Here is a 16446-nt window from a genome sequence, read left to right as displayed (position 1 = left end):
TATTATTTAACTCAATTTCCAAGGTCACACAAAGAAGTTAGAGACACATCTTAAGTCCCAGTTACTCCTGGTCAAATATGCTTTGTTGCTGTTCTTTGTTTGTTGTTTAGTTCACGGAGAGAAGGATTTAATTTTTATTAATGTAACATGCATATAGTTTTGAAAGTAAAATGATTTATGACACTTAAAACAAAAAGCAGCAATTTTCTTCCCTTCCTCTGCCCACCTCCAATTTCCAGTCTCCAGAGAGAACCATGTTTAACTTCTAATATTAATAATACTGGGCTTCCCTTGTAGCTCAGTCAGTAAAGAATCTGCTTGCAATGCAGGAGACCCAGGTTCGAATCCTGGGTTGGGAAGATCCCCTGGAAAAGGAAATGGCAACCCACTCTAGTACTCTTGCCTGGAGAGTCTGATGGACAGAGGAGCCTGGCAGGCTAGAGCCCACGGGGTCACAAGAGGCGGACACGACTTAGTGACTAAACCACCAACCACCACCACCATTAATAATATTCTTTTGTTTGATAGAATGTTATTGTGTGACAGCTTATCAGTCATATACCTTGTGTATGTGAAAGGAGTCCATTTCAACTTGTTCACTCTGAAGTGCATGTTTTATATTCAATGCACAGGCAGAATAACTGGTAGGCTACCAGTGACCTTATTGCTATACACACAATAGGACTATTAATTAATGAAACAGATTTTCATGAGTGATTTATGAAATATGTCTCATTTCTTTAGAGTTGGAATTGAATACTGGTTGCAAGGGATTAGTGGTACAACAAATACATATAACTTCAGAGAAGAGAAAATCTGCATTTTATACTGTGCATATTTTTCCTAAGTTTTAATAGTACAAAAGGTTAAACTAAAAAATTTTCAAACTCTCTAATATTTTAACTAAAGAGAATAACAATTTTAACATTAATAAAATCTTTATGATTATAAATAAGCCCACATATAGGTCACGAAGAGACAATATACAGCAAATCATTTTCATCTTAGTAGAGTACTACAATACAAATAATTTGCCTTTGGCATTTGAAGTGATGCTTATTTTAGCCATCTCAACATTGGCTTTGTAAACTGAATACTTATAATAGAAAAAAATCACACACAGGTTATTTCTTTAATAATTACTATTTACATTAATAAAAACTGAGTATTTCATGTTTTGTTTTTTCCCAGAGAAAATATCAAACAAGAAAGAAAAATCTTTTTGTTCACCTGGTCTGTATACATTTAAATTCTAAAAACTGAAAATGTCATAATTATAGATTTTTAAAAAAATGAAATTCTTCTCAACTTAAAATTGTTTACGTATTATGCCATTTGCATCACAAACTATAAGACAAGTGACTTACATGAGACAGGAAGCTGGCTGTAGACTGGGATGATGGCGCATTGGAGTGAGCACGCGCAGCAGACGACGGCTGCAGAAGGCGCGGTTTCACAGCAGGATTTGAGGTGTATCCAGGGCCCTGCAGTTCCTGGAAGATGGTATACATGTGAGCAAAATAACTGTCAACCTACAGCTGGAATCGTGAAATCAAAATGTATTTTTGCAAATAAATTTCAATCTTTCATGTTGAACCCCTACAAAGTTTGAAGCCAAAGTATTAAGTAAGATGCATGTTATTCTTTGGGGACTAATCTTGGGCTTAGCAAGAGGCCTTCACACTTGTGAATGATGTAAGCATTCCAGGTGGGAAATGGCATCTCCATCCAAAGTCTACTACAATTGGTTTTAACCCTGCCAAACACTCCACACCAGTTCTGACATACTACTGAGAAGGTTCCTCTCCAACTATGGGAAGGTATCCAGTATTGCGACTTTGAAGTATGTCTGCAATTTTAAAATATATTCAAAAAACAAATATATTCCAGTGGAAAATGTATTATTTTTAAAGCACACCTGATTTGTCATGCAAATTACCTCATTTTTGCTATTCTCCAAACAAGCCAAACATGTCTGACCTCCTCCTGTATGCAAACCTCTGGCTCCCCAAGATAAGTACTTCTGTGTTTCCCTCACTCAATATAAACCTAACATAAAGCATGATGCTTCAACGTGTTACTATATAGGAAAAGGACAGGTATAGTAGGTACAATGTAAAGATTTTATAATTGCTAATATCAGATAATGTTAAAAGTACACTTGAAAGCATTTAAGATACATGAAGAAAACCTAAAAGTATATCAAACCAAGGCTTAAGTTTTGTTTAAATTACTATTTCATGAAAACAAAAGACCTTACTTTGACATCCAACGTGTGTTGAAGTTTTAGGCGCACAGATTCTTGTTCCTGACGCTGTATTATATCTTGACATTCTGCAAACTGCAAAGATGCCTACAATCAAGCAACCACATGTGGTTTATCCTCCATTCTTTGTGTGATTTTATTTTATTAATGTATACGTGCAGAGTCACCATCTCTTCAAGGAAACTGCACCCCCATTCCTAGCATAGTGTATTACATTTATCTATTTACTTATCTGTTTTATTCAGAAAACTGAGAGTTATTGGAGGTCATGTCTTTGTAGTCCCAGCATCCATACGGCATTTAGTAGGTAAAAGTGAAAGTGAAGTTGCTCAGTCATGTCTGACTCTTTGCAACCCCATGGACCCTACCAGGCTTCTCTGTCCATGGGATTTTCCAAGCAAGTGCACTGGAGTGGGTTGCCATTTCCTTCTCCAGGGGATCTTCCTGTCCCAGGGATCGAACCCAGGTCTCCCACACTGTAGGCAGACACTTTACCCTCTGAGCCAGCAGGAAAGCCACAAAAGAATGAATGAACTAAGGATGAAATGAGCAAAAAGTTTTAGCAATGGTAAAAGTATTTGCATAAAGATAACCACAACTGAAATTCATTGAGCCCATATATCATGTTCTAAGACCTAAGTTTGCACAGATGGGAACACAGACCATGTTCTGTCACCACGGAGGCTCTGATGTCTCAAGAAGCAAGGACTAGTTTCGGTATATTTTCAGATTTCCAGAGTTTTCAGGTGACACAAAGAGAGATACTCCTCTAAGATATATGGCAAGGACAAATGTAGTGTCATCACCGATCTTCTCAGTCATTTAGCTGCATTCTCTACCTGCACTTTCTGAACTCCACAAAGTGCCACACATTAGCATTATTTCGTCTTTTTATTGATATTATTAACAGACTGTATTCTACCAAGTATTGAAGTCCTTCTTTGAGGGTAAATTAGACTGGTGGTATTTTAAATTATTCAGGTCACAAAGGGTATCAGAAGCATCTCACATCTTGTATCTTACTGCGCTTATGTTCATGTTAGCCAAAAAAAAAAGATAATTTTGTCAAAAGTATGCATCATGACTCGTTCTTAAAGCTCAGCCTTCTCTATAGGATATAGTTCTTCCTTGTGTGAGTGACTGGGACACAATCCAGTTTGACAGATTTGGTGTCTATCAACACGGAGCTTTCCTTTTTAGTTGTTAACTACTGCATGTATTTAGTTAATAACCACCTTATCAAGAGCAACTTCCATATTAGCAACCTTCTCCCTCAGCCGGCGCTCCTGAGATCGCAGGGCTTCCAGTTCTCCAGCCATCTTGCTTTTCTCTGTTGCAACAGTGCTCAATTCCTGGCTTAATTTTGTCTTCTCTTCTTTTAGAAAATGTTTTTCCTACAATTATACAGGAGCAAATATCAGAAATGATACAGTGATGTGGATGCTAAAGCACACACACATCACTTCTCTTATCCTAGATTTGTTCTTTTTTATTCTTCCATTATTTGCCTATTTAGCACTTAAGGCAAGAGCAGAGAAAAAAGTGGGAAAGAACAAAGACACAGGAAATAAGCTCATGTGATGAACGTGCATGCATTCGGTCAAGTCTGACTCTTTGTGACCCCATGGACTGTAGCCTGCCAGGCTCCTCTGACCATGTGATTTTCCCAAGCAAGAATACTGGAGTGGGCTGCCATCTCCTTCTCCCAGGATCTTCCTGACCCAGGGATCGAATCCGAGTATCTGGTGTCTCCTACACTGCAGGCAAATTCTTTACCACTAAGCTACCAGGAAAGACCGGTGAGAGGTATAACAAATGTATGTGTATATTTGTCAGTATTTAGTCTCATTCTAAAAAAGCATTTCAGCATTTTGGGAAGGGGGAAAGCAACTGCTTTAGTTGCTCTCATTTTCTAAGTATACTGTTTACCTTCTCCTTGGCATCATGGTCAGTTCTATTATAATTCTTCTGAAAGTGCAAGTCTGTTCCAAAGTGGTTGATGTATCAGGGAATATTTGAGCACAACACAGATTTCACATTTACTAATGCATGGTTTCCTCTGTGAGAAATACTAGATCAGTGCAGAAAACAGCACCCAGCTAAGGAGAGTCGCAAACATACACACTCTTCAAACAATTAGCTCCCTCGGTTAACCTTGTGTTATGAGCCACATCCTATGTCACAGAAAGACCTACCTTCTACCCCTTCTTAACAACTATCGCACTGCAATTCTTCAATGCACACGTTCACAAGCAAACTTCAGGTCATTTTTAAGATAAAGGGCTATTCTAACTGAAGTATTTATGTGTCTCTTAAACATTTAACGTGTAAAACTGTGCTACCACTTTCATTAGGTCCCTAGTTTTCTTCTGTCACTGATGAAGTCCGCCAGTGTCGCGCTCCTACTCCCACTACTCCCACAAGTCCCGTGGTGGTTTCTGTTGCACAATTTTGCATAGAGTGATTTTAGGAACACAGCTGTTACATTAGAGTGGAACTGAAACTGCTCTGCTTATAGTCACTCTGTCTCTACCACGACTATCTTCTTGCAGTTAAATTACTAGCTCTTGGACAGCTACATGTAAGAAAATGAAATCAGAACACTTTAACAGCACACATAAAAATACATACAGAATGGGTTAAGGACCTAAATGTAAGACTGGACACTATAAAACATCAGCAGAACACTCTGACATAAATTACAGCAATATCCTTTTCCATCTATCTCCCAGAGTAATGGAAATTAAAACAAATTAAAACTCCAATGGAATTAAATGAATGGGACCTAATTAAACCCAAAAGTTTTTGCACAGCAAAGGAAATCATAAACAAAATGAAAAAACAACCCACAGGATGGAAGAAAATATTTGCAAATGATGCAACTGAGAAAAGATTAGTCTCAAAAGTTTACAAATAGCTCATGTAGCTTAATATCATAGAAACAAACAATCCAATCAAAAAATGGGCAGAAGACCTAAACAGACTTTTCTCCAGAGAGGACATACAGGTGGCAAGAGGCACATGAAAAGATGTTCAACATCGCTAATTAATAGAGAAATGCAAATCAAAACTATGATGATGTAACACCTCACACCAGTCAGACTGGCCATCATCAAAAAATCCACAAACAATAAATGCCTTAGAAGGTGTGGAAAAAAGGGAACCCACCTACACTCTTGGTGGGAGTGTAAACTGGTAATTGCCACTATGGAAGACAATATGGAGGTTCCTTAAAAAACTAAAATTAGAGTTATCACATGATTCAGCAATCCCACTCCTGGGCATATATGCAGAGAAAACCATGGTTTGAAAGGATACACGGAACTCTGTTCACTGCAGCACTGATTTACAATAGCAAAGATACGGAAGTAATCTAAACATCCATCAAGAGATGGACAGGTAAAGAAGATGTGATATATATATATGTGATGGAATATTACTCAGCAATTAAAAAGAATGAAATAATGCCATTTGCAGCAACATGGATGGATCTGGAGATAATCATACTAAGGGAAGTAAGTCAGAGAAAAACACATGTTGTATGATATTACTTATATGTGGATTATAAAAAAATGATATGAATGAAATTATTTACAAAACAGAAACAGATGCACAGACTTAGAGAACGAATTTATGGTTGCTGGTGGGAAGGGTTGGGGGGAGGGACAGATTGGAAATTTGAGATTGAATATACATACGACTTTCTTTTTTCTTTCTTTTTAAATTAATTTTTTTTAGAGCAGAGTTGCTTGACAATGTTGTGTTAGTCTCTGCTGTATAGCAAAGTGAATCAGCCACATGTATACACACATCCCCTCTTTCTCAGATTCCCTTCCCATTTAGGCCACCACAGAGCGCTGAGTCGAGTTCCCTGTGCCCTACAGTAGGTTCTCATTACCTGTTTCATGCAGGGTATCAAAGTGCATATATGTCAATCCCAACCTTCCAATTCTTCCTACCCCCACCCCTCCCCCTTGGAATCCATATGTTTGTTTTCACTGATATATTTAAAATAGACAACCAACCAAGACCTACTGTATAGCATAGTGAATGCTGCTCAGTATTATGTAATAATCTACATGGAAAAAGAATTTGAAAAAGAATAGATGCATGTAAAAAATAACAAAAGAAGACCAAGGGAGAAAATAATAAAAGAAAATAAAATTCATTCCAGAGTAGTTATTAAAAAACAAAACAAAACCCCAAAAAACTAGCTCTTTCAAGGCCCTGCTCAGACGTTCCTTCGGGAACCTGCTCCTCATTCTGTCAGGAAGAGCCGCCTGCCTTGTCCCCACTGAACTCTGCATCCCTGTGTGTCTTGCTCAGTGCTGTCGTTTACCAACGAGTGAACACACCGGCCTCCCCCTCTCCCAGGACAGGGGCTCACCTTGTTTGCATTTGTCATTGCCTCTTCCAAAAATTGTATCTTGCTCTGAAGGGCATCTATCTGACCTCTTTTAGCTGTAATTTGTTTTTGCATCCCCATTGCCACTTTCATAGCTGAAAAAAAAACAAAAGGAACTAAGCTGTGTCTTAGTTTTTCAAGTTTCTAAATTTTGAGAGGTGACTATAATTTGATGTTCAAACACTATGAAAAGGTGATAAGATTTCTCTAAGGCACCTGGACCGTTTCAAGAAACTGTTCACAAAAGATGTCTTCAGATTTCACAATATTGGGATGTAACAATTTTCAGCAATTACTCAGGGGTTTTGAGCTGAGAAACATATGTAAATGATGATGTTCTGTGACTCCTTGCTAGAATTAACTTCATTGGCCATCATAATTTGCCATATCTCCAATGGTAATAAATAGTACTGACCAAATTCATACTTACACATGTAGGAAATATATACACAAAATATAGTCATATAATGAAAAATGTAAATAGTATTTTTATTAAAATAACTTTCTAGAAACTCATATAAAATACCACACAAGACATCTACTATTACTGATCTTTTAAAAGATCACAGTGATAACACAAACCATTCCATTTCCATTGTCATGGGTACTGCCATGTACTCAGAAGTCACTGTTGTTTCAAAAGTCAAACTGGCCGTATAAGCATATATGTGATTATTTTACTGAAACTGGTGATAGGATGAGAATATTCTAGACAGGAGGCAAGGCACTGAATACTTAAGACATGGCAGGCCACTGAAAAGGTAAGTAAAGCTCACCATTGCTTGGAAATTCAAAGTCTGAGACCCTATGTTGTTTCTTAGAACCAGATGAGAAAAGAGGTTTGAAAATGCCACTGCTTTTGAGTTAGGTCCAGCTTAGAGGTTAAAAAGAAAAAGGAAATGTGGCATTCTTTAAAAACAAATTATTAGAGGATGAAAGGTCCGACTTCTTGCTAACAAGACATAGTTCCTGTAGCTAAACTGTCCAGACCAGGGTTAATACAGGCACAGTTCACTGGTTTGTTAATAGAGCAAAAGCCTGGTATCATTTGCTCACCACTCTGAAGAATTCTGGTCTGATTAAGTGCATCATGCTTGGCCTTCAAAGGTAATTTTCTTAATAAATTCTTTATTTTAAGATGATCCTAATTCGAGAGTGAATACAGGGTTACCTAGTTAATTTAACAACTGTAATGGAACTGGGGAGCTGTGGAGAGGCCTGGAGCACACAGGAGGAGACTGTCTAGTGGATGGGGAGGAGGGAACAGACCCCAGATGGGCCTCTGGAGTGAGCTCTCCACGCCCCACCATTTTCTTCATGTTTGCCAGCAAAGACAGAGCTGAATCTCTGAGGACCGCACAAAATGTGCACACTTCAGGAATTTCTGTGCCATCTTTGGGCATGGGCCATGGTGATCTTTTCAGTATCATCCCCATTTTGGTACATGTGCTGTTGAAGTGAGCACAAACATAAATCTTTTGACATGAAAAAATATTGAGAAATAGAAAGTGTAGTCTTTAGTTAACGCATTATTCTTATTTTCAGCTAATACAGCCATACTAACAATGATAGGAATATGAAACAGCAACTAACCTTCCCTCTGAATGAATACGGGCGGCACGGTGAAAAGGGAACAGGTGTAAAGAGGTGAGAGGGGACCCCTCATCCTGGCAGTTCAGTCCCCAGGGCTCCCTCCCATCTTCGACTCAGAGGAGGAGTCAGGAATGGACATATAGCCATAGGCACACAGTTTACGAAGACAGTGAACATGTGAAAAATAGGCTGATGAATGAAAATTATTGGTGATCTGTATTTATATCAACATTTCCTCAAAAACAATTAATTGGCATTTATGGACACTGAGGTTTGTTAGAAATTACTGAAATAGCTAAAGAAAAAGAAAGATTCAGATGCTTAAGGAATAAATTAAGCAAATGTCAATTTCCCTCAAAAACACTGGGAATTGTAACTGCTATATAACAACCATCAGTGATATCTACTGTTGTATGTCTCTCACACCATGCTTCACTGTGAAGAAGCGGAAGGCAATGAATCCAGTTTATGTTTTATTAAATCTACACCAAGGGAATTAAAAACAAAAGGAAAAGATCTACCGAAGCATACCATGACCATCAGATCCTTCCATTGACTTTAAAGTATTTCTTGTTTGCTCCAGCTCAGACTGTGCAGATTTTAATTGCATTTTCAGCTTATTTGTAGTAGTTTCCATTTCTTCACTTTTGTTTCGAAAGTTCCTTTTTAAGACTTCATAGTCCTCTGTACAACATGATAAGCAATAATAGTTGGTTAATTTTTTTCTACTCCATTGCTATAAAGCTTATTTTATTTGTAATTAATGATCACAGAATTTTGGAGCTGAAAGAGACCCCACTTAGTTACATCATCAGTTGTTAGAGAAATGAGATGTACACACACGTTTTCAAGGATCTAACTCTTTTTAATCTGCTCGGGTGGGTTGTCCCCTTTTACTCTTATTATTCATTGCTTTTCTTCCAGCCGGTGTAATTGGCTCGCATCTATTTCCTCTTAAACCTTCTTGGATAATCATACCCACCACAACAAATTTAGCCACCATTTGGGGGCAGATGAATCTCCATGACTCGGTAAGTAACCTGACGCTGCCCTGTGTTTTACCTGATTTTTTATCTCCAAGAACTATCAAAATACCTGGCATTCATCATTCATACACAAGAATACACACACACATTCAACTATCCATTTATTTACATCTGTCTATTTACATATGATAGATTTACTTATAAAGGGAACAAGCAGAGTCAAGACCTCTCTCCTGAGATCTCACCCCATCTCTCCAGATACTTCCATGCGGATGCCCTGGTGCCTCCAGACCAATGGTCTCACACTGACTGCTTCACCCTCCTGCCTGTAAGTCAACCCCTCTTGATTTCATTCTCTCAGATGTTGGTATCACTGTTCTCCCGATACTACAAATTTAAAACCAGAAGCACACACACAAGCCCTCTGATCATTTACTGTTGATTCAATCTCCAAAAACTTGCGTAATTCTTCCCTCTCCTCTCATTCTCATTATACTGCCTCAGTTCAGGTTCTCCACCTTTCCCTGGGACTACTGCAAAATTCTCCTCAGCTGGCTGGCCTCTGTTCCTTTAGACTCGCCTTCCTCTTCTTACCTGCTGGCTCTGTCCTTCTAAAACGTAGATTTGGTGACAAGAATCTCTTACTTGGTATCTCTTGCCGGCTCCACACTGTCTGGCTCTGCCTGCCCACTCTGCCTCATTTCTTAGCCCTTGTTCCTTTGTACGTCTACTCCTGTGTGTTTCTGAGGCCGCACTGTGTTACTTCATGCCTTCCTGCATTTGCCCGTTATGTTCTCTCCGCCTGGATTGCCTTCTGCCTCCTTTTCACCTGCCAGATTCCTATTCTTCCATCGAACCCAGATGTCACCCGTGACAGGAGGCTGATTCCCCACCTTTCCCGCATCTGTACCAACCACCCAGCCACTGTGCTTCACCCACCGCACGTGACACGTTCTACACGGGTCTGGCTTCCAACTAACGTGGCGCCTCACTGCTTTCCCAGGGCCTGTCTTGGCATCTGGCGTAGTAAATGCTTAGGAATCACTGACATATTCATGTGCGCGCGCGCGCGCGTGTGTGTGTGTGTGTGTGTGTGTGTGACGTAGATAATGCCTGTACCGTACTAACAGTGAACTGAGGGTGTTTTCATCTTAAAATTTACAGCCTTGGATTTTTCCCTCCCAAATTTGCATAAGTCTGTTTACACGTGTGGCTTCATTATTACACCTCTCATCAAGCTATCTGACTTAGAGGAGTCAAGGTTTCCACTTCTCTCACTCTCCCCTTGGAAATGCAGTACAGAATTTCACAGACACTGAGGGCTGACTGACGTTAATGGTTAACGAGCGCACGCTCTGGGAGCACTTCATGCAGAAGGGTCAGGGTTTCGGGTGATGAGATGTGTGCACAGGGACAGAATAATTATCCATGTCTGTATCACTGGACAAGGGCCCATTCTGTCACAACAGTCCGAGTATCCCTGTGGGACGCCACTGACAGCACTCCTGTTTTCGGCAGAGTTTGGACTGGAGTAACGTACCTGTGAGGCTGTTTAACTCATTCCTACTAGCTTTCACCTCACTTAGTAAACGGTCTCTCTCTTGCTTGATGTCCTTCACTGCACGGAGCCGCTCAGAGCCTGCGTTCACCAGCTTCACCTTTTCCAATTCCAGGTCACTCACCCTGGCTTCAAGCTCCCGTATCTTTGCATCTTTTTTATCTTTCAGAATCTAAATGTAGGGATAAACACAAAGGACAGAGCAAGAAATAAAAAATAAGATATAAAGCAGCAATAAGAAGTGAAAACAAAAGGAGTATTTTACCTTTCTTTAACCATAGATATCAATTCTCAGTATCACTGGCTACAGCCCTTCATTATTCCCATTCTATATATTCATTCATTCAAAAAAAAAACAAACCCCGCACTGGGCACCTAACTGTGCCAGACTCCATCTCACACGTTGGGGATAGTGTGCACGTAAGGCCCTAGGTGAGCAGCTACTCAGGTTTTACTCCCGTGGCAGCTCCCCCAGCAGGCGCCCCCGCCCCAGCAGTAAATAAACAACGTCCTTGTCCTTGTGGGCCTTTACGTTCTCATGAGAGGAGACAGACAGCAACAAATACTGAACAGCCAGATGACAACAATGACAGGAAAAGAACTGAAAAGGTGAGAGGGTAGAGAATGAAGGCAGGGAGGAGCTGCTACTGGAGCTCAGGCGGTGTGTGGAAGGGAGCCTGACCGCTGCCCTGATGAAAGCTTCCAGTCAGGGCGGCTGCTGGATGTTCTGAAAACTTGGATTTGGGGAGGGGTCCCACCAGTCTAACCGGCTCCGTCTAAAAACTGTTCTTCAAGGGAAACAATTTACGCTGAACCCTGCTTTCCTGTCAGAGGACTGTATTCCCCTCCCTGGTAAGGAGAGCCTATGCGATCAACTCCCAGTATAAAGCCTGCCCACTGAGCCTCTGACGGACCTCCCTGGTCGGCAGCATCGGCTGTCACAACTTATCCCTGGTGGAGTTAAGCATGTCCTGCCTGGCTGCAGGAGAAGAAGCCTGTGCCTGGTTTCCTTTGGGTGAATTCTCCCCTTTGCTGATTTTTAGATTCTTTCTTCGTCATAAATCATCATAAGGGAAAAAACACTGTTTTTTTGTATCTATGTGAGCTGACAGATGTTAACTTATTGTGGTAATCATTGCACAATATGTGTAAATTAAGCCATTATGCTGTATACCTTAAATTCATACAGCATTGTATGTCAATTATATTTCAACAAAACTGAAAGAAAAAATAAATTATATGTGATTTGTTTCCTACTAGTTACCAGGGCAGATAAAAGTAATATAAAGCTTGGGAAACTGAATTTTTAAAAATTCATTCAATAGTTTTAAATTCTGATAAATATTTACTGAGCACCTCTGGGTACATGGCACAAAGTCAGGGGCAGGGGTACAAAGATGAAGATGTGTGCCCTGCTTAAAGAAGTCGTCAGTCTTACAGGGAAGAGGAGAAATTGCTATTTATACACACACACATATGCATGCACACGTGGTGCAATACAGAACGTGACCCAGGCTGTAACAGGTACAAATGCAGTACGATAAGGTTCAGGAGGAGAGTGGAATGGGGGAAGGGAACTAATATTGTCTAAACGTCTTCCACAGAGCAGGAACCAAGCTAAATCCTTGATATATACTTTCTCATTTAAGCCTCAAATAACCCAACAAGATTCGGGGTGTTCTGTTTTGCATTTTGGTTTACAGACACAGAAGCCAACATTCAGCAAACAGTCTAGTGTTTTACAGTTACTGAGTGGTGAGATGGGGTTCAAATTTAGGTCTGTCTGAAGGGGGACAAAATGCTTTCTCAAACTACGGGATCAGGACAGACTTCATAAAAAAGCTGGGTTTTCTGATTTTTCTCTTTTGTATCAGCACTTCTGAACCACTGGGGGCCACGCCTTGCGGAATTTAAGAAAAGTGTGGAAACTTTCTCACAAAAGCCCAGATGCACACTGACATAAACACTTGCAAACAATTTCGGAGTGTCTGTAACTATCTTTACAGAACCTACTTCTGGTCAATCAGGTCAGACGTACGGGAAAAAAGAGACATTTCAGAAGCAAAAGCGCCAGGACACCCCACAGACCTTAACCTCCTGCAGCTCCAGCCTCCGGTCGCTGACCTCCTTCTCCAGCTGAGCTTTCTCCACTTGCATGGCGCCGGCCGTCCGCCCGTGCTGGCCCACCAGCTGCGTCATGTTCTCAATCTGCTGCCGCAGGATCTCGATCACCTTGTCCTTCTCGGCCATCTGCAGCCTGAGCGCCTCGCACTCCGTCTGCACGCTTCGGAGGTGATCCCCTTCGTTCTTCAGGTGCTGCAGCTCCTGCAGCTTCAGGTCCACCCGGGAGCGCAGCTTCGTGATCTCCGCGTTGGTGGCCTCGATCGCTCGCTCCTTCTCCTGGAGGGAGGCTGTCAGGTCCGACACGGTCCTCTCGGAGCTCTCCAGCGTCATCTTCTTGGCTGTCAACTCTTCCACCACTTTGCGGAGCATCTCTTTGGTGGATTCCAGCTGAGCAGTCAAGGAGGACACTTTTTCTAGACTTTCATTCTTTCCCTGAATGGCTGCCATCTGATTGTTAAAGAAGAATTTCATGGATTTAGGCAGGCAGGAGAGGTCTCAAGAGATCTGACAAGTTAGCTCAAGAAGGTGAAATCATGAATATGACAGTGCCTCCCGTTGTTCTGCTCTCAGAACTTCATACAGTAGACTGACTTGTGTTAATTAGATCAAGGTGTAAAGCCTTAATTAAATAATAATGCTCATCCAGAATGGCGGTGTTGGGTGGGGACTAGCTCGGCAAGTGTTCTCTGAGGAAGTTTTCCACACCCATTTATATTAAGAGGACACTGGCAACAGCGGAAAGTGGGGTAAGAGCGAAGGCAGCTATCCTTTCTGCTTCCCTCCTCCTTAATTGCACCTTTGAGGGGAAAGTGAATGACGGCTTTTATCCAATGCACAGTCACAGTCTCTGGTCCCTGTTTGGAACAGAGTAAGATTCTAACTGGGCTTCCCTGGAGGCTCGGACAGTACAGAATCTGCCTGCCACGCAGGAGACCCTGGTTCGATTCCTGGGTTGGGAAGATCCCCTGGAAAATGGATAGGTGACCGACTCTAGGATTCTCCGGCTTTCCTGGTGGCTCAGATGGTAAAGAATCTGCCCGCAATGCAGGAGACTGCATTAGTTGTTCAGTTGTGTCTGACTCTTTGCATCCCCACGAACTGTAGTCCACGAGGCTCCACTGTCCATGGGGATTTTCCAGGCAAGAATACCGGAGTGGGTAGCCTTTCCCTCCTCCAGGGGATCTTCCCAACCCAGGGATCGAACTCAGGTCTTCCACATTGCAGGCAGATTCTTAACCATCCGGGCCACCACGGAAGCCCAGATCTCCCGATGGTATGAAGCTTTTCTATTATTAGGAATTATTAGGTTGCCAATTTCTAGGTGAAATGAAAAGGCAACTGGATGGGAGTTTCATTACTCAACACTGGACAAAAGCGAGATGAAGTTTAAGATTTGAAATTTAACGAGAGGTCAGAACCATAGATATAAACACCCAGTTTACAAATCTCGCTCTCAGAGCCCACAGCTCCGCCCAGGGGACGCCCCGCCTCACCTGCCGCTCCATCTGACCCTGGCATCTCAGAGCCCACAGCTCTGCCCAGGGGGCGCCCCGCCTCACCTGCCGCTCCATCTGACCCTGGCATCTCAGAGCCCACAGCTCTGCCCGGGGGCGCCCCGCCTCACCTGCCGCTCCATCTGGCCCTGGCATCTCAGAGCCCACAGCTCTGCCCGGGGGACGCCCCGCCTCACCTGCCGCTCCATCTGACCCTGGCATCTCAGAGCCCACAGCTCTGCCCGGGGGACGCCCCGCCTCACCTGCCGCTCCATCTGGCCCTGGCATCTCAGAGCCCACAGCTCTGCCCGGGGGCGCCCTGCCTCACCTGCCGCTCCATCTGGCCCTGGCATCTCAGAGCCCACAGCTCTGCCCGGGGGGCGCCCCGCCTCACCTGCCGCTCCATCTGACCCTGGCATCTCAGAGCCCACAGCTCTGCCCGGGGGCGCCCCGCCTCACCTGCCGCTCCATCTGACCCTGGCATCTCAGAGCCCACAGCTCTGCCCGGGGGCGCCCCGCCTCACCTGCCGCTCCATCTGACCCTGGCATCTCAGAGCCCACAGCTCTGCCCGGGGGACGCCCCGCCTCACCTGCCGCTCCATCTGGCCCTGGCATCTCAGAGCCCACAGCTCTGCCCGGGGACGCCCGCCTCACCTGCCGCTCCATCTGGCCCTGGCACTCGCTCTTCATGGCCTTGAGCAGGGCCTCCAGGCGCTGCACCTCCATGTTCCTGTCGTCCAGCTCCCGCCGCAGGTGGTCGATGGTGATGCTGTTGCCCGTGTCCCGGTCCCACAGCCTCTTGTTCTGCTCCTTCTCCAGGCTCAGCTCCTTCTCTCGCTTATGTAGGTCGGCCTACAAGAAGGGACGTCAGCCTTGCCCCTTGTCTTACCTGTTTGTTTGCAAACTCTTTTTTTCCTTACATCATCTTTGGAGTTTCTATGCGATTTGACAAGACTTTGATCTTGGAATTGGATTCTTTGTTAATGATTTTAGATAAAGAACAATGATTTCCTAGAAAACTAACATTTTGTTTACTTCTAATTTCTAGCATTACAAGTAACTTTCAATGGACTAGACCCCAGATGAGATATGAGGATGCTGGGAAACATGCAACAGGAGGGCGAGAAGTGAGGATTCTCCCGCAGTTTAAGAGTCAGCCCTCCCTTGAGCGTGTCAAGCCCCAGTTAGCCTGTGAAGGACAGTCCGGCAGCTGAGAGCCCTGTAGCCTGAGGTAAGGTTTGGCAGGGAGAGAATCCTATTCTACAGGAACCCTAACAAATATCGCATGAAGGGGTACCAACATCACCTTTCCTAAATTTCTCAGCCTGTAGTACCCCTAATGGAGGGCAGAAGCTGCTTCACTACTATCGGAATCCTCTTTTCTTCCTAAAAAAAATTTTTTTTTACCTAAATTTGCATTGAACTTTTCTTTATACATGATTTGTATGTGTTTTGAATGTTGTTTGGCTTTGAAATGAACACTCAACCCTACTTCAGTTTAGCAGAACACAGTACCTAACGGAAAGACTATGGCTGTTCAAAGATCACCTTCGCCCAACGAGTAAGCCCTAACAGTTGTGCTTAACGTGTACAATATTATATTTCACACGTAAAACCTGAATACTGTCCAGGGTGCTGTGTTGTGTGTAAATGTACAGATGTGTTGTAAAATTTGGAATCTGAAACTAGTTTTGTAAAATACTGTGGTAAAATTTCCCAGAATTAATCTCACTCATCTTTCAGAGCACCTTCTTACCAAGAGCTTTTGAAGTTGGTCATCCAGATTTCCAGATTCCTGACTGAACTGATCACGTTCCGTCCGTGCTTCAGTCAGCTCTGAGTTAGCAAGAACTAACTGCTTCTCCAGCTCTTCTATCTACAAGGAAAGCACAAATCAATCTGACTACGCCAATGAGTAACATAAAACAAATACAGTCTTTGGAAAACAAACAGTATTATTTGGGACAATGGTATCATTTGGGGGGCAAAAATAAAGAGTTCATTTTGTGATGTATTTTGCA

The 16446-nt window shown here is 42.6% G+C and overlaps 1 protein-coding gene and 1 non-coding gene across 19 annotated transcripts in view; both read right to left on the bottom strand.

The window, feature by feature from the left end:
• The window catches only part of CCDC158 (coiled-coil domain containing 158), a 76446-nt gene that overhangs the window by 27341 nt on the left and 32659 nt on the right, over positions 1-16446 (bottom strand). For 17 of the 18 annotated variants that reach the window (XM_070458270.1, XM_070458271.1, XM_070458276.1 and 14 more), the window contains 9 exons: positions 16182-16301; positions 15080-15277; positions 12897-13379; positions 10791-10980; positions 8796-8948; positions 6654-6766; positions 3502-3660; positions 2261-2353; positions 1368-1493 (listed from right to left, as the gene is read on the bottom strand). In XM_070458270.1, coding sequence (XP_070314371.1) covers positions 1368-1493; positions 2261-2353; positions 3502-3660; positions 6654-6766; positions 8796-8948; positions 10791-10980; positions 12897-13379; positions 15080-15277; positions 16182-16301 — 1635 coding nt within the window. The remainder of the gene's footprint in view (positions 1-1367; positions 1494-2260; positions 2354-3501; positions 3661-6653; positions 6767-8795; positions 8949-10790; positions 10981-12896; positions 13380-15079; positions 15278-16181; positions 16302-16446) is intronic. The other variant, XM_020894668.2, reaches the window with a different exon arrangement.
• Positions 8030-8136, bottom strand: LOC139032094 (U6 spliceosomal RNA). Its single transcript, XR_011484640.1, has one exon. It is a non-coding gene; the product is annotated as a U6 spliceosomal RNA (small nuclear RNA).

The sequence above is a fragment of the Odocoileus virginianus genome, chromosome 29, assembly GCF_023699985.2.
Source record: "Odocoileus virginianus isolate 20LAN1187 ecotype Illinois chromosome 29, Ovbor_1.2, whole genome shotgun sequence".
Classification (NCBI taxonomy): Eukaryota; Metazoa; Chordata; class Mammalia; order Artiodactyla; family Cervidae; genus Odocoileus; species Odocoileus virginianus.
This window is presented reverse-complemented; position numbering and strand designations above follow the sequence as displayed.